Source organism: Triturus cristatus, chromosome 4_1 (genome assembly GCF_964204655.1).
Source record: "Triturus cristatus chromosome 4_1, aTriCri1.1, whole genome shotgun sequence".
Classification (NCBI taxonomy): Eukaryota; Metazoa; Chordata; class Amphibia; order Caudata; family Salamandridae; genus Triturus; species Triturus cristatus.
Window position 1 is genome coordinate 267,149,493 of NC_140585.1, and position 22,077 is coordinate 267,171,569.

Genomic DNA, 22,077 nt, shown 5'->3' on the forward strand with positions numbered 1-22,077 from the left:
CGGATCACCTGAGCCCCGGTTCGACCCTGGCATCCACGAAAGGTGCCCAGCCACAGCAGAGGAAAGGCGGCTTCCACCGATGATGGTGTCGCTCTGCCTCGGCACCCCAGATGCCCTAAACGCCCCACTGCTCCAGACGAACAGGCTGCGAGACCTTCAGTTAGGTTCCCGGGAGCTCAACTACAGCCCCCGTGTGGATTTAAGGCAGCTCAGGCACTGTTGGTCAGTTCTGGGGACCTCTCTACGGACCCTTTAGTGGAGGAGCAGCAGACAGCGATCAGTATTATGCAGGATTATAGGGATGGCCCAGAGCGCACTCAAGGTGTGTCCACCATCTTGATTGGACAAGCCATGCCTCCAGTTTTATAAATATATTTGTGACAGCGTACTTTGAAATGCACCACCAGCTACACGCTAGACCCTTACCACTCCCCAGCTGAATGTGCATGGCTCATTTGCTGCACTTACTCTTTGTGTGTCGCTTGGATGTTTCATCACCACTTTGATTTCAGTGATGTAATTTGATGGCAAAATTCCACCCTGAAAATTGTTCCAGCACCACTGTTTAGAGATAAGGAATCCTCTGATTGTGTAACAGTCAATACTCTGCCAACTGTGCATGCGACTTATAATGAGCGGCGGCATGTACGCAGGGGTATAACACAGGCCCCTGCAGTCCTGCAATGAAGGAGGTCCCCAAATATTCAGGTGCTCCCAAACCTTCAGGGGCCCCTTTTAAGCCCATAGCCTATAAACATCTGTGAGATAAAGGTGACTCAAACACCCCTCATAACATTCTGCAGGGGGGCATCATTTGCTTTACGCCACTGCCTGTCCGGTACATGTGCACCACCATCTGTGCTTCAGACCTGCCCTATTTAGAGCTATCCTCTAGATGCAGAGCTACTTGACCCAGGTCCAACAGGCAGGCAGAGATCCATACACTGTGCAGGAGGTTGACTAAGATCTTCGCCCATTCTTAAACAAGCACTCCCTCTGAATAATCTAGATTAAATGCCAGAAGCGATAAATGTTTCTGGAAGGCTACATTGTGAAATAACGCCACCATGTCTACATTAACTTATATGCCACAAGGGAGATACCACAATATGGTTTAGGGCCCAACTGGTTACAACACTCAATGCTTAATTTGTACAAGAATGAGTGCCGGTGCCCAGCTATGCTCAGAAGCCTGGAATCCACCTCATGCATCTTTAATTGAATACCAGACATTCCCTGTCCCTTTATCTCACTCTTTCAGCTCTCTGCTTTCTCCCTTTGTTACGTTATTTTTGTCTTTCTCTACCTCTCTTTCCCCTTTCTATGTTTTTCTCTCAGGAAATATCCAAGGAGGATAAATAAGTGCTGGTCCCAACAATAAGTACCGGTGAGCTCGACCCGCAACCACCGGCTCCATTTCAGCACTGAAACCACTTACCTGGTTACACACAGGCTTATGCTTGAGGACAGGTTTAGTCAGGAGCCGCTCCAGCTGTTTGGTATTGAAGTTGGACACGCCAATAGACTTGACCAGGCCTGCATCTTTGCATGCTTCCAGGGCCTAGGGGGAGAAGAAAAACTGGGCTTCATTTCACAGAACAAATGCAAACATCTCCCACTGGCTCTGTGATGCTCTGCAGATGACACCTTGGGTCCTGACTGTTCCATTGTGTGTGTAGGATGCAAGATAGGGTCGATTCTGACCATCAGCGAGGGACAAGATTCCGTTGTGTTATTGATGCGTGTAAGCGTGGCACAGTGATCATTCAAAACTAAGGGGTAGATCTGCGAGGAAGTGCCGCTGCCTGGCACCGCAAGCCATTTGGCTGCGCCACGCTGCAGCACTTCCGAAGCACAGGGATGAGACATATTTACAAGAATATGTCACATCTCTGTGCTTTTCCCTGTGCTGGCGCACAAACTGCAGCCATGCACTGGTGCAGGCACCCTTGAACCATGGTGCAAGGATGCCTGCGTCGTGGGGAGATTGTTTTTGTGCAGGAAGGGGCACCTTCCTGCACAAAAACAATCACTATAGGCATTTTCCTCTTTCAATGCATGCTGTAGAATGCAGCACGCATTGAAAAAGGAAAAAACGAGGAGAAATGAAAACATTTCTCCTCGTTGTGCCTCGCTACGCCACCTCTAGGCTGGCGTAGCATTCACACGCATCTCCAGATTTACGATTTCTCGTAAATCTGGAGATGTGTCTTGTTCCATGGGTGTTGCGTGGGAACACCCACAGCAACACCCATGGAATTCTCCTTCAACGCAAAGCGCTGCGTGTGAAGGGGCCATATTTACAAGGAGAGGAAAAGTCACGCACAAAAATAATCTCCCCACGAGAAATGTTCTGGCAGATCTACTCTACTGCTGAAATGGGCCCTAGAACAGAATTAATTTAAATTGTTTGTGCAAAAGAGAGTGAAGTACCGATGCAATGTTTGTATTGGCATTTATATAGTGCCTACCTAGCTAGGAAGCAATGGAGCGCTGCACATCACTCCTAGCTAGGAAGCACTGGAGCGCTGCACATCACTTGGGGTAATGGGAACGAATCTTAATGGGGATTTGAACCCAGATTCCCTGGATTCAAGGCCAACAGCTCAAGATAGACCTGGCTTTCCTACTTGCTGACATATTTGGAATTTGTGTACTAAAAAGAAATTCACAATTGCGGGTGTGCACAGAAGTAGCACATGGGAAGCAGCACAAAAAGCTAAAAACAAGTGGTGCTTTCGGCAGGGCTGCATCCAGGAGTGTATATTTTTGGAAGGCACGGCTTAGGGGGAAGGTTTTCTATCTTCACACATTTTTTAATTGGTGCTGAAATATTAGTGAGATTTTTAAAGCACACAGTTCTTTCAGTCACGCTTTTTATTATGAATTATTGGGAGCCCAGGTTTTTTGGGCAATAGGTATGACGAATAGCACTTTTTTTAAAGCATGTGAGTGTAAACAGAATATAATTCAAACAGAATTCTACAGGGGGAGTAGAGGTAATCCCCCGCTAGAGTTGTGTCAAAATTGTGGCAAATGGTGAATCGCAAAGCAGTTGGGCCTGTAACATAGCACAAAAGCTAATAAAGCTTTAATACAACTATACAGTCAATTTAGAGATTCTTTCCTGAACACAATTTGAGAGAGTGCTTTTAAATGGAGAGTAAATGGCGAAACTGGAATGGATTCAAAGATGTTTACAATAGAGTGGGTTCTTTTCCATGGAATGTATGGGCAAAATACATAGCAAAAAATAACGTAAAACAGGATAGTCTCAACATCAATTCTATCGAGGATTTGAGGTCTGATAACACTGTATGTACCACCCCTTACTCCCTTCTGGGGCCCTTTACATGTGCTTGCACTTAGAGCTAAAGTGCGCTCCAGAACATGGCAGATTTGCAGTTAATATTGTACTCTGAATGAGACCCGGAGTGGTCCTATAGTTACAGACAGTTGCCTACTGAGAATGCATTAGTAGAAAGAACAACTAGACCAGCATGGCCACCCAGAGAATGAATGAAGAAGAAAACGCCCATCAGTGTGGCGATTGTAACTCCATAGCTCCAGCACACTTCATAATAAGCATTAGTTGTACAGTTTCTAAATATTACGTGCTACTATTACATGATGTATTAGTACAAAACGTGCCGCCTTCCAGGAGATAAAAGGTTAAGTTTAAGTGTGCCTTGTCAGGGATTTCCACCCATGATGTGCACATCGCAGCAGCCTTCGGCTGGATGAGAAATACCTGCTTCCAAATCCTTAGCATACAGAGGGCAAGAGACAGCTCTTCTTTTCATTCCAACAGAGTACTTGAGCAAGAGGTTTGGTTTGTAGCATGCACTTGCAGAAGATGGTCAAGGTTCCCGCCCTCCTTAACTGACAACCTCTAGAGAAAGTAGGGACCCTCAAAAAGGCGGAGAACCCTACAATACACTACGGCAGTTACACCTAAATCACAGCTAACGCCCAAAGGAAACCCCTACCACAGAACTAGCTGGGAGAGAACCATCAAACAAAACTGAAGATATATAGACTCCTAAAACCCGCCAAACATATGGGAGGAGGCCTAATGATGGAGCCCCTGAAATTCTAAATGCGTAAAAAGGCAAAAGCCAAATTAGGAGGGCACTCTAGCCAAGTGTGCAGTAAATGAAAAATTAGCCCCTCCCATTGTCGGACTCAGGGGATTAATTCCATGTAGGTAGCGTCAAACCACCGGAAAGCCAGTAACGTGGTGTGGCATTCTTATAACCCATGAACAGGTTACTAATGTGCAGTCCTAATGTAGTCTAACAGTTCTGTGGACACAATGGTCCACAAATCTTAGATCTGTTAACAAATCTGATGGAGTGGAAGAAGAAAATACTTAATCTGGTTATATGAGAAGTTTGTCAAGACAGTAAGAATCTGGAATGGGGATAAGTACTAATGTGCAAATGTAGAGCTATGGAGATTCATGTGCCACTACATCAATTCGAAGGAGTTACATCCATCAAAGATCTATGCAATGAGTCTTAATTTCCACTTAGTAATTTCAATTGTCTGTGAAATATATCTTGTAAAGTGATGTGATATATACATTAACGGCAGATTCTGGAACCCTGTGGCCTCTGTGAGCCTAGTAATCTTCTCGTAGTGTAGCCTCAAGACGGCCTCCTTCACTGAAGCCATGAGGACTGATACCTTGAAGGTTTATGAAATGAAATCCAGTATTTGTAAAGCGCACAGGGTGGTGCTTGGCCCGGCGGCGAGGCTGCCGCCAATATCTCACTGCTCCGTAGGTTGCCCATCGTTGGTGTTATGTTCAAAGGGAACACCCCCCTGCTTACGCGAGGGTGGTCCAGGCTGTGACCCGGAAGGGTTTTAGTTTAATAAATGGGGGCTGGACCGGATGATCCGGGTCAGTGCACCGAAGCGCAGTCAAAGCGTAGGTGTGTGTTAATTCTTCCTCCCCGATTCCGGAGCGCATGCTGCCCGCCTACCTGCCCGCTGTCCTTACCAGTCCAGCATAGAACGCAACAACTGGCGACGAGGGGGTCTTTCCGGACTCTCGACCCACGACGGCTGGATCCTCGCTGCCTGACCCGCTTCGGTGGCGGCTGCCACACGGAGCGCTGCTCCTCGCACGTGCGTGCGTGCGGTCTGCTCCTGCCGCCTCTCTACATTCTCCCAGCTCCCGGTGCTGTGCTATCTTCCTCCTCGGCCCGCATCGGAGCTGCTGTCGTGCATCAAGCGCACGTGGGAGCGCTCTCGTCGACCGGCCTGCTGCCTGGCTGCCTCATCGCATGTGCCTGAGTCCTGGCGGTGCTGCACAGAAGGACGCCCCCCCCCTACAGCCTACTCTTCCCGGTTAGTTCCTGTGTGTGTCTCTGCAGTGGCTTGCTGACCGCGGTGGCGGCATCGGTGTGACGCATAGGCTGCTGGGAGACGGCGAGGTGTTCGTGTCTGCTGATTCTCACCCAGGGGGTCTAACCTGACACCTCCTATTGCCACGTGGGGCGTGCTCTCCGACGCTCGACGCCCGGCCCCTGAGGCCTGGATGCTGGGTGCCTGTAGGCCGCAATTTGCCGCGGCCTGCGCCGGAAGTGCAGGGTTTGGCTGTCTTGACTGCGTCCACCCCTGAAGCGCATCCTCTGTCGCGTCCAGGTCTGCCTGCACCTGCTGTATTGGACCTCCCGCCCAGTCGGCGTGAAGATGACGACGGTGCCCCCGGTTGAAGCGTTCGTAGTGGACGGCCCGCCGTCCGCCCCGGTGGCCACAGGCTAATGGTGAGGCCGAGCGTTTCATGCGCACCCTAAACAAAGTGCTCCGGATAGCAATATCTCGAGAACAGAACATGGAGTGTGCCCTGTACAATTTCGTAAAAGAATACAGACTTACACCTCATTCGACCACCATGGCCAGCCCTGGGTTTTTGTGCAATCAACGGGTGCTGAATGATGTGTTTCCTCAGGTGACACCATCCTTGCCTGCGTATCGTCAAGTATCCGAACGCCTCCGACAGAGGCGGGCTAAAAATGACCGAATGTCCCAGAGGCGCCATGCCAGGAGCAAAGCGTTGGTGGCCGGTGACCTGGTGCTGGTGAAGAATCGACATCCACGAGGGAAGTTCTCCCTTCCGTTTGAACCTGAGCCCTGGGTGATCCAGACAGTCAAGGGCACGATGGTCACTGCCCAGAGGGGTCACGAGACAGTCACCAGGAACATCTCCCAATTCAAAAAGTACCGGTGTCCGGCACAACCAAGTGAGATGGTGCCAGAGTCTGAGGGTGGCGAACCGACGGGCGACGCTCTCGACGAGGAGAGTGTTTCACCTGGGCCAGCCCCCCCACTGCCCGGGGCAGCTGTGGAACATTCACCAGGGGCGGCTGGAGCTGAAGGCCGTAGAGATGGGAGCGAAGGTCGAGGTGGACACAGATATCATCTCCGAGCCAATCCAGCGGTGTCGTCTCGACTGAGAGGTTTTGTGATGGACTAAGGAAAAGAAATGCAGTGTTTTTCTCGTTCTCTCTCTCTCTCTCTCTCTCTCTCTCTCTCTCTCTCTCTCTCTCTCTCTCTCTCTCTCTCTCTCTCTCTCTCTCTCCCTCTCTCTCTGTCTCTTTTTTTTCTCTCTCTCTCTCTCTCTCTCTCTCTCTCTCTCTCTCTCTCTCTCTCTCTCTCTCTCTCTCCTCTCTCGCTCTGGACTGGAGCATCCATCCAACCGGTGTTGTGTTGTTGTTGTTGTGCCATGTTGTTGTGCCATGATAAAGGAGGAATGTTATGTTCAAAGGGAACACCCCCCTGCTTACGCGAGGGTGGTCCAGGCTGTGACCCGGAAGGGTTTTAGTTTAATAAATGGGGGCTGGACCGGATGATCCGGGTCAGTGCACCGAAGCGCAGTCAAAGCGTAGGTGTGTGTTAATTCTTCCTCCCCGATTCCGGAGCGCATGCTGCCCGCCTACCTGCCCGCTGTCCTTACCAGTCCAGCATAGAACGCAACAGTTGGCAGCCGGACAGAGCATCAAGCTCTCTAGTGGCGGGAAATCTAAGATATAAGGGCAAGTGTGTCCCAACTACGCACGTAACAATCTGGGGTGTGCCTCTGATGAAGAAAGAGACTTTCAAAACGCGTAAGGCAGAGCACCTTACTTTGCTGTGGATTTTTTTCAACGCGTTCCGGCGCCCATACCTTACGAGAGCTTGATGCTCCGTCCGGCTGCCAGAGTGCTTCCCAACGATGGCCAACCTACGGAGCAGTGAGATATTGGCGGCAGCCTTGCCGCCGGGCCAAGCACCGCCCTGTGAATCAAGGGGGCTCCACAGTTTGGTAAATACCGAGCTCGTATGGAGGGACAGCGGGACAGGATTGAGGACAAAGGTGCTCGTTGAGACCCATACAGGGCCCTGTAATTTACTCACATAAGTTTTGTGCATTAATCAATGGATGTTAATTATCGGCACTACGATACCCACAATGCCTTGCCTCATCAAGAGCAGCCAATAGTGGCGGGCAATGTAATATATAAGGACAAGTGTGTCCGAACTACGCACGTAACAATCTGGGGTGTGCCTCTGATGAAGAAAGAGACTTTCAAAACGCGTATGGCAGAGCACCTTACTTTGCTGTGGATTTTTTCAACGGGTTCCGGCGCCCATACCTTACGAGAGCTTGATGCTCCGTCCGGCTGCCAGAGTGCTTCCCAACGATGGCCAACCTACGGAGCAGTGAGATATATTTATGTCTATATGTTTAAGTATTTATTTATATATAGCATTACATTTTATTTAAATTAATTTTTAATTTACATTATATTAATGTTATATATATTAAAATATTTAAGATGTGCTACTTTAAACTATAAAGATATTAAAAAACAATATTTTTGTTTATTTTTAACGATATTAACGTGAAACTATATTTTTTTAAATATTGTGTGCTTATCTTTATAAATATAGGTAATCGATATTTTTGACACCATATTTCTGTATCACAATATTGTTGTGATCGATATTATGTCAGTGATTTGTGCTTATTGTTTCAGAAGGATCAAAACTAGTGTATTATGTTGGCACTGGAAGAGCTTGGGTAGTTCTCTGGCCTTAGAATAAATGGGTCCAAATTATGCGTGCTCCCTATTCGGCGTAGCTGAAAATCAACCCATGTTATCAATATCTAGACTGGATTGGGATGAAATCCCGTTAAATACCTAAGAGTAAATGTCTGTAGCACTGAGAAGGATCTAGGCAATCTTGGCAGAGTGGTGGCAGCCACACATCAAAATGTTACCTTGTATTGTCCCCAGTGGGTAGGGTAGCAAGAACCAAAATGTTAGTGCCGCACAGACTTCTGTACTTGTTGTCATCATTGCCTGTGATGCTTAAGAAGCTCCCACCCTTCTCCACAGAGCTGAAAACCATACTGTCTGATTTAATGTGGCACAAAAAGAAAAGAGTAGCACTGTACAAAACACAGCTCCCACTCTTGGAGGGTGGCCTGGGAGCACCTAAATACGAGTGGTACTATGCGGCAACACAGCTCCAGTGGCAAGCCCAGGAAAAACCAGAACAAGGACCTTGGGAACGAGGTCAATACTGGAATGCCTGCCGTCACCGGTTCACTCCAAGCCTAGACTGCATAGTCAGCTATGATAGTCAAGTGATGCTCGCATAGGTACATTCAGCCTAAGGGGAAACCTCTGCTGTATGCCTCACAGATGGCACTGTGGGTATGGTCAGATCAAAGGGCTCTAGTGGTCTCATGATAGGCGTCTGACCAGGGTACATTAAATTAATTTCAAGGAATGGTGCAAAACTACGGTGTGAACCAGGGACAATTCCTGACACACAGGGCATCTACACACGTGGCTCATAGTGTATGGGGGCAGGAGGAACATGTGAATAGAGAGACGTTACAATGCTTGCTGACTCATGGGAATGGGAGGCAGGCTGTGACATTGCTTCATACCGCCCTGTTTGGCAGTTGTTACGTCAGTGAATGGAAATTCGCAACAGATGGTCTAGCACCTTGAGCCGTGAGTCATTCAACAAGCAGTGGGCTGCGGCCAAAGAGTTCCTTAAAAACATGTCCCCTAATCCAAGACTAGAATTCATGCAGTTCAATTATCTGCACCAGGTCTATCGTATGTTAAAGCGTATAGGGCACATGTTAAATGGATATTTTGCCACATGGGGCAGGAGTATCCCCTTGCACATTTTTGCCACATGCAGCAGGGGTACCCCCTCATGGCGTAGGTATGGGAGCGGGGAGTGAAGGTAGCGTCTTGGGTAATTGGGATGGAGGTGACCATGGACTCTTCTCTCTACATGTTGGGATTAATGTCCAGATCTGTGAAGACCAGGCAGGAGTACCGCTTTGTGGGCCTGGACCTCAAATTATATAAACACCACATCGCCATGGGGTGGAAGCCAACAACGGCCCCAACTGTACCACTATGGGTCAAAGACTTGACAAAATAGGTACTGGCCAAACGGGCCAGAGTCAATGCCATAGACATGGGGTAGGATTCCAGGGCTACAGGCATGGGGCAAATATATTGATAAACTGGAGGCAAAGTTGGATAAAAGACCCTCATGAGCTTTTTGTCTTTGATGACGGCCGGGTGGGCTGCCTTGGGTTGGCTACACTGGGAAGATTATCGCACTGGGAAATAGGAGTGTCTGGTGCTATTGTTGTGCGCTTTGAAACTGTGTTACAGATCTGCTCGGCCCCTAGGTGGGACACTAGCAGACTTTATAATTATGAAGTGAGAGACATGTACCACGGGCTAGAATTTGGGCGTATGTGGGCACCATGTGTCACATCATTATATCACAAGAATTCTTTTTCTTCTCTTCTTTCTTTCTTTCTTTCTCTCCCCTCCTTTGTTCATCCTGGAAATGGGGACCCACCCAACGCAAGTCATTTTCTGCTCAGTATTTTCACTATGCAACCTTGATAGGTTTCAGGTTTATGCATGTTATTACTAATGTTTCTGGTTGACTGTTAAAGCTCACGTTGTAGAACTGTTACTGCGTTAATGGCTGTCATTTTTGCCTTAATGATCTTTGATCTTCGTATGTTGAGCAGCGCCGTCGTTCTTGCTCACAATGTTGTTTACACACTTACACTGAATACTGTTGGCTGTTATCTATAGGAACATAATAAAGAGAGCAGTATAGAAAAAAGAAAAGGGTCGCAGGGCAGCAGAGTAAGATAGGCTGTCCTATGTTCTTGGCCAGTGCTGCTGCTTGAAGACAAGACAGCTCAAATCGTGGACCCATGTCAACTGTGATTTGCTCACTCAGTCCTGGATTTTATTTTGCATATTGGTACTGGTAGCTGCACACCAGACCCTATTCACAAAGGTGAATTTAGACATAAAAATAAATGTATGAACCAATGTACCTTTTTTACATCTGCCTGGAATTCACAAAGGGATTCACAAGGACAAAGTTCTCCTTGTCAGTCCCAGGGGTGAGAAGTGGTTGTTAGCTAGCGTGATCTGCCTTGATACAGTGGAAATGCTCACAAACATGTCCATTTGTGTGCATTTCCTAACTCCGATCTGACACTTTTCCACCATGCAAATAGTCAGAGATTTATTTACTCCAGGGTTAGTGAAACTCCTGTTCTCGTTCGCAGAATGGCCTGACTAATAAATATTAGACAAGTTGCTATGTGTGACCCCCTGTGATTGGAAACAAACGCAGTGATTGTGGCAGTCAAAGAACTGCAGACCTCTATCCCTGCCTTTGCATTTCTAAACTTTTTCTTTTAAACATGATCCTTAAAGAAACGGCGTCGTGGCTTGGCATCGGCTATGAAGATGAAGGCGGCTTAACTTTTCAGCTCTGTCTGGGCCCGCATTAAAGCCTGCAATATACGTCACTTATCATGCAGCTGGAGGGTGGAATTGACCGGTGCTGCTCTCCCGGCAAAGATCTGCAGCGGGGGAGGCGTCTATTGCTCTCGGTGGTGCGGAGCCCCGACTGTATCGAAGATGGGCCCTTCCAGAGAAACGCGACGAGCTCCGGATGGAGAAGGGGCGGAGTCACGTAATTTGCCAGCCTGCATGCCGAGCTCGCGTCCTGGGATCCTTGCTACTCAAGATCCGGAATCTACGGCCAGCAGCTGGTGCTGAACTCGTCAACTGTGGTATTAGGTCCCGGGACAGCGCAGTCCGTAAACTACAGATGACGCGCCCTGTATAGCCTTAAATCTGCTAGATTTACCCCTGCGGGCGGTCGCTGTGTGGTGCCGGTGGGCCCGTGTCAGCGTAGCCAAGCGATAGTTGCTCGGTGAGTGGACCCTTCACGGGAGAACGAGGTGCCGAGTGTAAAGTGGTGGGGGCGCTAGGCCTGCATACTTAGATAAGAAGCATACAGACACTGCATGTATCGTTAGTTACTGGCCACGAGCACGTGCGCTCGGCCCCTTTTATTGTCAGGGTCACCTGACTGGTGACGCCTGTGGTGGGTGGGTGTTTAGTGTGGGTTCACAAGCAATAGAAACACTAGACTGTGTCCAGCAGGACACTACATCCCTCCCAACTTTGGATAAAAGAAATATTCTAAGTCCAACCTGTAAAGGAAAACAGACACCCAAACAAACCCTAAGTAGCCTTAACTTCAGGCCTCAGTCCGGCGGCGTTGGTTTTCTTGGACCACCATTGTTCAAGACGTTCGGGTTCGTTTTAGCCAACTATTTGAGACCGACCTGGTCTATCAGTAACAATGTCTATATACACGAGTCCTTCCTCTGGATACCGGGAGCTGTGATGAGATCCACTCTGATGATTCTTGGCATAAGGTTTCCGCCTGGAGGTGACGTGCTAACTGTTCCAGTATCGTGACGGCCAAGATGCTTCCGACTTGCCTCTCTCACTTGGGCACCTCCGTGTGGGCTTTCCTGCTGGGCGGTCGTTGGACAGTGTGGACCGTGCGGGCTCCGCGTGGGCCGCGCTAAGGCGTCGCTTCCGAACTGCCAACGGGACTCACAGCCTAGTCGCTCATGTGTTCCCCAGGGTGATGTTCCATCTCGGTGTCTTCGCCATCCGGTTCGGTGTCTTCCTCTCAGGGTTGCCGGGCAACCAGTCTCCGGTTGCGGCCTCCGTGCATCCTGCGCATGTCGAGGAGCTGCTGTCAAACATCTCTCCCATTCAGACTCCAACTTCACTGGAATTCCGCCGAGGCCCCTTGCCCCTGGATTTCCACTTGACCGGTTGGGCTGTGCGGGCCTTCGTGTAGGCGGCGCGTAGGGGTCGCTTCAGAACTCCCAACAGGGCCACGGCCTAGTCTTGCTTTATCCCAAGGGGTGGATCTTCAAATGTTCAGTTGTGCTCTACTTCCATACGCTACAGGGTGACAGGGTGCACCGACGGTTCCTGGGCAGCCTGCCTTCTTGGACTCCGATTGCCTGGAGTGTGTGGATTCCCTTGGGTGTTATGCGGCTCCTTGATGGTGCTGATGACTTCACCATTATCCTTTGATGGGGCAGTAGGCGGCGGTCCGATGTCTCGGGGTGTTCTGTTCGGTGATGATGCGAGTACTCTGCCCGGTCACTTCGCCTCATGGTCCCTCGCACGCCTGTGTTGGTTGTCTGCCCGTGGCACGATGCCACTGTACCTTCCTCCTTTGTAGGCTGACATCCTGTCATCCTCTTATTTCTTCATGGCGTCTTGCCCCTCACTCTTCTTCTCTTCTTTCCTCATTGCATCTTGCCACTCACTCTCCTTCTCTTCTTTCCTTCCTTTGCGACGCGGTCTTGTCCTCTCGCATTCTATCTCCTCCTCACCAGGCTTCTCCGTGTAGCGTGCACTCTACACGTTTCCCTCTGGTCTTGTCCCAGCAATGGGACACTGTCTTATGTTCGATCTGTGACTGGACCGGTCGTCGCGGCCTTCTTCTTCTGATTCCTTCTAGTGTCTAATATTGAACTTCTCGTCCGTCTCTTTCTGGTCCTCTTCGCGGACCATTCCTGGGGTCCTCTTTGCGGATATCCTCTTCGTTCTTTACGTCACAAACTTCTTCCCCATTCTTTTGATCAGGCCGCTTGTCATGCCTCTCCTCTCTGACGACCATCTGAGTGGTCCGCTTCTTCTCTTCGGAAACCATCTGGCTGGTCGGCTTCTTCTCCTCGCTGGCGACCATCTGCCTGGTCGGCTTCTCCTCTTCTCACTGGCGACCATCTGCTTCTCCTCTTCTCACTGGCGACCATCTGCCTGGTCGGCTTCTCCTCTTCTCACTGGCGACCATCTGCCTGGTCGGCTTCTCCTCTTCTCACTGGCGACCATCTGCCTGGTCGGCTTCTTTCCCTTTTCCCGGGTCTTTGCGCTTCTGGTGGCTCTTGCAACCACCTCTTCTTCCCTGCAATCGCGTTGCAGTGGCGCTCTTCTGATGGCGCTCTTCCGCTACCTTCCTGGATGCACTCGCCGCATGTTCTTCTATCTCCTTCCTTCCGGGAGCAGCGTCTGCTGACCTTCGCACGTCTTTTCCCTTGCCGGGTGCTGAGCTCCTGAACCTTCGTTCGCTTGTCTGGTGGTGCTCCTTCTTATTGCTGCTGCAGCGACAACCTGTGGCCACTAGGTACCGCTGCGCTCTGTCTCAGCTTCGTGCTTCTGGTGGTCTTACAACCACCACTGCGTCACCTGCTCCTGGTTACTCCTCGTTGCGCGCTTGTGTCTTTACTCCGCTTTTCTTGTTACGATTCCTCCACCGTGTCACCCTCTCTGTGGGGTACTTGCTTTCTGCTTTGGGTAGCCACTCTTGCGCTGTACATTCTTCTCCCTTGCGCCGCAATCAGCCGGTCTCCTGTGGCTGCTGGGTCTCCTTGGCTTGCTCTAGGCTTTTTTACTCTTTCTTTTCTGCAGTACTAAAAGTGTCCACCAGATGGCAGGGGAGCAACTTTACAGGCACAGGCAGTCTTTCCCCTCTTTCTGGTGCTCTGCCTCGATGCAGCTTCGACGCTGGGATCAGAGCCTCAGTGGATGGGCTCAGAGCAACAGCCTCCTGCTGCCAGGCACTTGGTGAGTCCTTTGCCTTTCATACTGTGTGTGTGGCTTTTGTTGCTGCAGGCACCGGGACCACGGTGGGAGTTTGGTTTCCTTGGATTTCTAGATGCGTGTGTATTGCATCACACGATCGGGGCACCTTTCCTGGAGGTTCTGGCGTGGAGGCCTGGCAGCACTCTCTCCCCTTTAGATGCTGCATGGGGCCTCTCGCGACCTTCGCACTTATTTTCAATTTGTGCTTGAACGCGCCGCCGGCCACACGCTGACTTGCCCTTCCTCCCCCCCTCCGCCCGTAGCAGCTCCTCAGTTCACACGCTGCCCGGGGGGAGGGTTGACGCCACTCTCTTTGTACCGGTGAGCCAAGTTACGGTGCTGCTCACCTCGGCCGCACGCATTCACCCTCCTCCTCCTGGGGGCACCTCGCACTCTTTGTGATTAGTTCAAATTCACGCTCCGATGCGCCGCCAGCCATCCGCTGCCTGTACGTTGCTCTCCCAGCCCGCAGCAGCTCCTTAGTTCTCATGCTGCCCGGGGCGGGGGAGAGTTGGCGCTGATATGCAGGGCAGTCCGTCTTGATTCCCGCTCCTCGCCCGCAGCAGCCCCGCTTTGCTCATACGCTGCACGGGGAAGTGGGCAGAGGAGACGGGGGTTGCTGATCCGGTGCGGCAGCTGCAGGTGGGCTCCGCTTGTACTTTAAGTTCATTCCGCCCCCCCGTAGCAGGTCTCCTCATCTCCCGGCCGCGCGGGGGTAGGGGTGTTGGTGCCGCTCTCCTCCAGCGCGGGGCGGATACTTCTCTTCTGCTATTCACCCCGCAGCCTTACCTTCCATATGCTGTGTGGCGGGGAGAGGGGGGGGTCACAACGCACTCTCTGTCATCGCAGCGGGGTGGGCTCCCGTTCGCCTCGATGCACCCACGGGCATGTCACGCTTCCGCGCAGAGATGAAGGAGCGGGGTGGGCTCCCGCTGTCTTCCGACCGCATAGGGTCACGTCCCTCGCGCTCCCCTTCGCGGGGCTCCTCACCTTCGGCTGGCGGGCCTCCTCCTCCGGTTCACGCCACTTGTGGGGGTCGCGGCCGATGCGGGTGGGCACCGATCGGTCCGCTCCTCTTCTGGGCACTTCCCCACGGGGGTGGCTCGCAGCGACAGGCTCAACGGGGTCGGGGTGGGCACCCGACTTCCTCTTGCGGGGTGACATGCGGGTGGGCTCCGCTCGGCTTGCTCTTCGTTCGGGTGATTCCCCACCGGGGTCACGGCGGCCGGCTCATGAGGTGCGGGGTGGGCTCCCAGTCACCTTGTCAGCTTCCTGTAAGCCCGGGGCTCATCGCATACCCCTCGGGCAGTTCGAGGTCCGGCGCCTTACTTGTTGGGGGCGGGTGCGGACTTCACGCGGCAGCTCTCATCCCCTTGCCTGTCCTCCTCGGCCTCACGCTTCCCCCACCAGGACCAGGGGAGGCGAGGCCACCGCACACGTGGGATAAGACCCACTCGTCGCCATTGTAAAGTGGTGGGGGCGCTAGGCCCGCATACTTAGATAAGAAGCACACAGACACTGCATGTATCGTTAGTTACTGGCCACGAGCACGTGCGCTCGGCCCCTTTTATTGTCAGGGTCACCTGACTGGTGACGCCTGTGGTGGGTGGGTGTTTAGTGTGGGTTCACAAGCAATAGAAACACTAGACTGTGTCCAGCAGGACACTACACCGAGGAACAACATCTGTGGGCCTCCCTCCCCTGTTCATCACTGACGTGGGGCCAGGGATTCAGATGCGCTCACCCTGGCCTGTAATTAGTGCAGCCGATCCGGAACTGCCTCAGCTTCTGATCTGCAGTGGCTTGGACTTATTGGAAGGCCCCGTGCCTGGGGCGAAACTCCTGGGGGCCTCACAGATCGTGGGCCGTGAACTATGCCGAGGCAGACTGTAGAGGTGAGGCCAGCCACAGTGTGTTGGACGGGGGGCCTTCCAAGGCTGGACTGAGGAGTGGCGGCACGGGCATACCTACAGGCCCCCTATTTTACCGCTGCCACAGCCGAGAAAGGTTGGTGCATCCAACGCTAAGACCGATGCGGATCCAGTGGGGGTCTCGATAGCCGCAATAGTCTGCCAGAGCGACATCCTGGGGTGGCTACATTCCTCTATTGTGCCCATTACTTCTTTGGGTTCGTGAGAGCTGCAGGCACATCGCTTGGTGACACAAGAAGGGGGAGAGACATCCTCATTGGACTGTGTGCCTGTGACGCCCGGAGGACAGTGGCAAACCAGGGTGGTGACACAAAGTGGCCTGGTGTTGTGGGAAAGTGAGTCTCTATCCCCAACCACAGTGAACTCCACTATGACTTAACCGAAAGGGGCCCCGGCCGCAGTCCAATCTAATAAACTGGATAAATACGCTGTCCCGCGGCAGCTAAACTCCTAGGAGGGGGCGTATGGTGACAAACCGGCCGGAGATGAGCCATCCCTTAGTTCAATCATGGCAGCGATCCAATCGGTGGGCACAAACCTGGAAATGAAAATCGACAAGGTTACAATTTAGATGAACTTAATGAGGGCAGACATCCGGAAAACCTCAGAGAGGGTTACAGCGACCGAGGAGAACATAGGGGAGCTCCAATCGGCGGCGCGCAAGCTGGAAGAACGAGTGCAGAAACTGGCACACCAACATAAGCTGATGGCGTTGCAGCTGGATGATCAGGAAGGGAGGGCCCCCTGTAATAACATCCGGGTGGTGGGAGTGCCTGAAGGAGCGGAGAGCCCCAGTATGGACCTCTTTATTGACGATCTTATCATAAATCACCTAAAGCCCAAGAGACTGTCCCCTCTGTTTTCTGTGGAGAGGGAGCACAGAGCTCCGATCCCTAAGCCGAAACTGGGGCCCCCCCACGGACAATTATAGTGCATACCCTAAACTTCAGAGACCAGGACGCAATTTTGCAGATGGCCAGAGTGAGAGGTGATCTCCCCTACGAGAATGCAACAGTTCGTTTTTCCCAGATTTTACTCAGAAAGTGCAGCGGGAGAGGCGCACATTCGACGGGGTGAACCATGCCCTTATGGAGAAGGGAATCAAATACATGATGTTTTTCCTGGTCAAGCTCAAGGTCATAGAGGGTGACAAATCCTGGCTCTTCACATCACCTGCGGAAGTCCAACAATGGCTGGATGGGGGTGCTCCCCGGACACACAGACGGCAAGAGGAGATGGACTGCTGTGGGAGTCGCTACCGTAATCTCGAGTCTCTGAGTCGACACACAGAGGGAGTCCAGATCCAGGAGCTTCCGGTCTGGGAGCCCCTTGAGTGAAGCGAGATACCCCAGAAAGTGAGGGACTGGACTCATCTCCGTGGTCTGTTGCATGGTTTGTGCCGGACTCAAAGTATATATTTTCCTTTATAGTCAGAGGTTAATGCTCATGCTCAACTGACACTGAAGCCCGGGATGCGGCTGGATGGGCCAGTGTTGTGTATGCTCCGGTCGTCCTATGTGTGGTTGGGTGGAATTGTGGGCCTGGGGGTGGGCGCTATCAGGTGGTGGTGCCAAGCAGCCCTACACTAGTTACATGTTCATTAGGGCGACAGGCCCTCTGCTATTGGTATTGGGGATGTGGGCAGTTTCAAACCTACAAGGCCGGGTTGCAGGGTGGGGGGAGGGCTACTGTTAAGGGCTTTCCTATTGTTTGTTGGGTTGTTTTTGCTTCATAAACATTTCTCCGTCACATGAGGGTCGAGACACGAGGCCTTACGCTTCACATGGCACTCGAGGGGGGAGGGGCCATGTTCGGGGATGGGGGTGGAAGGGGGGAGGGACACATAGGGTCTCAAATGGCTGCATGACAAGTTAGAAAACTGACAATTCTCTCTTGATAATGGGAACGGTCTGGGTGACAAGATAAAACGCACTATGGTTTTACAATACTTGCGTAGGCACTCCCCAGACATAGTGCTCCTACAAGAGACACATCTCCTAGGCACTAAATTTTTGGCACTTAATCGCTTTGGCTATACACTCCGGGCACATGTCGGCTTCACCACGAGCTCTAGGGGCACCGCCATACTTATTAAAAATTCTGTACCTTTCATTGTGCATCGTACCTGGGGCGACCACTTGGGACAGTTCGTTGCCCTGTCTGGGAAGTGGGAGGGACAGGTGGTGCACACTTGCTCTGTTTACATACCCCCACGACTGCATGGGACTACACTCCCCGACCTTAGGCTATTACTTGACCTGCCGCAGGGGACCCTGATTCTTGGGGGATATGAATGATACAATGTCCCCGGACATGGATAGGGATGTAAATCCCCCGGGGTTCGGGAACCCCCACCTTTGCACACATTGGTAAGAGTATTAGGATTGATGGACCTTTGGAGGTGCCACAACCCCAACTTGAGACAATTCACGCATATCTCTGCAGCCCATGGAAATGGATCACGGTTAGACTATATTTTCACACACACAGTCTCAGTGGGACTCTTTTAGGGATGGTGCCATAAGGCACGCGGAATATCGGACCATTCGCCAGTAGAGGTGCAGATGTTTTGACCAAGGCGGGATTGGTCTCTTCCGCCGAGACTGGACTCTTTCCTGTTCAGAGACCAGGAATTTAGGGATCAGTTTGAGGAACTCACGGAACAGTACTTTGCCGAAAATGCGGGTTCGGTACGGTCCGACTGCATACTCTGGGAGGCATATAAGGTGGTGGCCAGGGATTTTGTGCAGGTGACAAGTGGCGCTAAGCGTAAAGAAAACGCGCTCACTGTGAGGATCTTGAGTGAGAGATACTGACTCTCGAACTGGCATTGGGCCCCGACCCAGAGGGAGACACCGGACACAAACACATGCTCAGGCTTAAACAAAAAGAGACTTAGAAGATAACGTTGCTCGCACACATGCGTTAGCCACACAGAGGAAGATTTACAACTTGGGAGATAAGGTCAACAAACTGATTGCTTGGCTTGAAAAGAAGGGTAAGAGCCGTAACTGGGTCTCCGAAATTAGAACTGAAAATGGTGAATGGGGAGGTACAGGTGCAGAATTAGCCAATATCTTTGCTGAGTACTATGGGAACATACAGTAATCACAGACTACGCAGGGGGAGGAAGAGTCCTATGATCTACTAAACGATATGACGTTGCAGACGCTTTGGAACGAGGATAGGGTGACGCTGGACTCGGACTTCACCATTGAGGAAGTAGAAAATGCCATAGGGGACCTTCAGTCCGGGAAAGCGGCGAGCCCAAATGGGCTCCCCACAGAAATGTATAAATGTGTGGCAGGCAAACTCGCCCCGCACAAGCTTAATATGTTCCTCGGTGCCAGAGATGAAGGTTAACTCCCGGAGGAATTGAGGATGGCAACCATAGTGTTTATCCTCAAAAAAGGAAAACCCCACGATCTCTGTAGCTCCTACTGACCTATCTCCCTCTTGAACTTTGAAGCCAAAGTATTGGCCAAAGTTATCGCAAATCGCTTAAGTCCCGTTATTCAATCCTTAATCCATCCAGATCAATCCAGCTTCATGCCACATAGGAGCACCAGGCTTAATCTGCGACGTCTTTATGGCATAATACAGATGATCCAAAATCAAATGGATGTGCCTGCCGCCTTCCTGTTGCTCGATGCAAAGATGGCCTTTGACAGCATCGAATGGGCATACCTGTTTGCTGTCCTAGATAAAGTCGGGCTGGGCACAAATCTACAGCAGTGGATACGCCTACTATATACCACCCCAATGGCACGAGTTTGTGTCAATGGGAATATATCCCGAGCTTTCATGCTTCACCGGGGCACACAGCAGGGCTTCCCGTTGTCACCGATGCTATTTGCATTAGCATTGGAACTACAAGCGGTCTGGATACGGGGGGGACCCACTGCCAAGAGGCATTGATCTCGGGGAGGCTCTCTATGTGGACGATATTCTGTTGTATGCCCACAAGCCACGACCAACGTTCCACCGGATTATTCATATAATACAGTCGTTTGGCACATATTCGGGATACTGTGTCAATTGGGATAAATCCCTAGTGTTCACGTTGGCGGTAGAGCTCCCACCCCTGACGTTGGTATGCTCGGAGCTGGTGCAAAAAGAGACATTTAAATATCTGAGTATATGGATAGCAAAATCGGGGGATGAGTTTCTGCAGGCACAATTAGATCACCTGAGAGACATTACCCACTGGAGACGGCTACCTGTCTCCCTTGCTGGCAGAGCTGTTTTTTTTAAGATGATGGCCCTCCCACATTTACTGTATGTGGTTCGGAATACCCCGTATCGGATACAGGAGACATTCTTCCATTCTGTTGAGTCCAAACAGCATACACTGCTGTGGGGAGAGGTGGCAGCCCCAGGATTGCGCTTAGGAAACTCTAGAGAGGATAATATGATGGGGGACTGGTTCCTGATCTTAGAATATACTATTGGACCTCCCAACTCATCAATATTAACGGATGGGTTTTCTCACCGCTCGAGGAGCCGGCGTATAGAGTGGACCGACTAGTAATGAGCAACAGAAGCTACTTGACAGAGCTGTATCGGAGAGTGAGAGACAATTCACTCCTCCCGGTACATACTCGAACAGTCATTGAAGTGTGGCATAAGGCAAACAAAATGACAGGATGGGAGGCTAAACTCATGGAGCAGACCCCTCTATGGGAGGGAGATTATCTGGGAGAACTGAAACAATTAAAGGGCTTTCGGAAATGGAGCCTTATTGGGATTGACCTATTGGCGGATGTCTGGAAGGGAGGTAAAATTATAGACTTTGATATCTTGTGGAAGGGGCTCCAAATGGGGAAGGTGGAATACCTTCGATAACGTCAGTTGAACCATGCGCTTCATTGTCACCTGAAGGATGAGCTGCCGTTACAGGATTATTCACCACTTGAGGACCGTCTCCTCCTAGACCCCATGATTGACTAAGCAATATCCCTCACATATAAAAAACTCGTGAACAATTCCCCAGTCTGCATGGGCCCTCTGCAAGAGGCCTGGGAATCAGATGTGGGCCTACTCAAGGACGATGACTGGTCCAAAGACTTACAGAGCCCCAGAGAAATAGCTATTAGGGCACGCTTTAGGCTTGTCCAGCTCCGTATTCTCCATAGAGCCTATGCCTCACGGATGGTTCAAGTCCGAATTGGTAACTGTACGACTGATGAGTGCGTTAGGGGATGTGGTGAGAAAGGGTCCTTCTTTCACATATTGTGGTCTTGCCCCATAACTCAAAAGTACTGGGAAGGTATTGCCCGAGTAATGACGGTGATGGTAGGAGAGAGTGTCCTGCTAAAGCCGAGATGGCATATTCTGGGAGTAACGGGAGAGACGACGTGGTCACAATGGGCCAAGACCTGGCTGGCCTTAGCATGGGGGGTGGCCAAGAGGACCATTGCCAAGGCATGGGGGGCAATGACGGCCCCCACATTGGAAGCCTGGAAGAAAGATATGAATTGGTGCCAGGGAGCGGAGCAATTGATATATCAGAGTCGGGGCTGCCCAAGTAAAGGAGAAAAGATATAGGGGACGTGGGCAAAGTATAGAGGCCAATGGGCAGTGCCATAAGGAGTGTTCCAGAACCTGCCAGGAGGATGGGATGTTTATATACCCCTCGAGTGTATGGATGGTAACAGCTGGTAATTGATATAGATATGTGACATGTTTTGGGATATCTGTAAAAATGTTTATCCTGTACTGTAAACACGTATATGATGATTATCTGAAGCTTGTTTTCATGTTTAATGAAAAAGAATTACAAAAAAAAAAAACAGGTGATTGGAAGTGATGCCTGTTTTGGAAGTCATTGGGGTGGAGCCTGCTTGCTCTTCCTAAGGCCGCCTGACACAATCCTTAAAGGAGAAAATGTCCCATCGGGACAGCTACACCATGAGGATTTGGTACAACCTACTATGAGGTCATTGCAAATTTGGAAGGGACATCTCCTTCATGACTTTTGCTATTTGCGATTCAGAATGAGTCACAACACCCTTTTGCAAGTCGGGGAATTCTTTAAGATTTCCAAAAGGATGGTAGGCAGTGGCGGCTCCTCCTCTAAGGCGAAGGAACATCGCCCCACTGCTCCGCAGCAGGAAACA

The 22,077-nt window shown here is 51.0% G+C and overlaps 1 protein-coding gene across 1 annotated transcript in view; it reads right to left on the reverse strand.

Annotated features, from left to right (window-relative positions):
- Nucleotides 1–22,077, reverse strand: part of LOC146854242 (aldo-keto reductase family 1 member C3-like) — a 386,032-nt gene that overhangs the window by 206,243 nt on the left and 157,712 nt on the right. Inside the window, exon 5 of the mRNA XM_085652025.1 lies at nt 1,439–1,561. Within this exon, the coding sequence (XP_085508151.1) occupies nt 1,439–1,561 (123 nt within the window). The remainder of the gene's footprint in view (nt 1–1,438; nt 1,562–22,077) is intronic.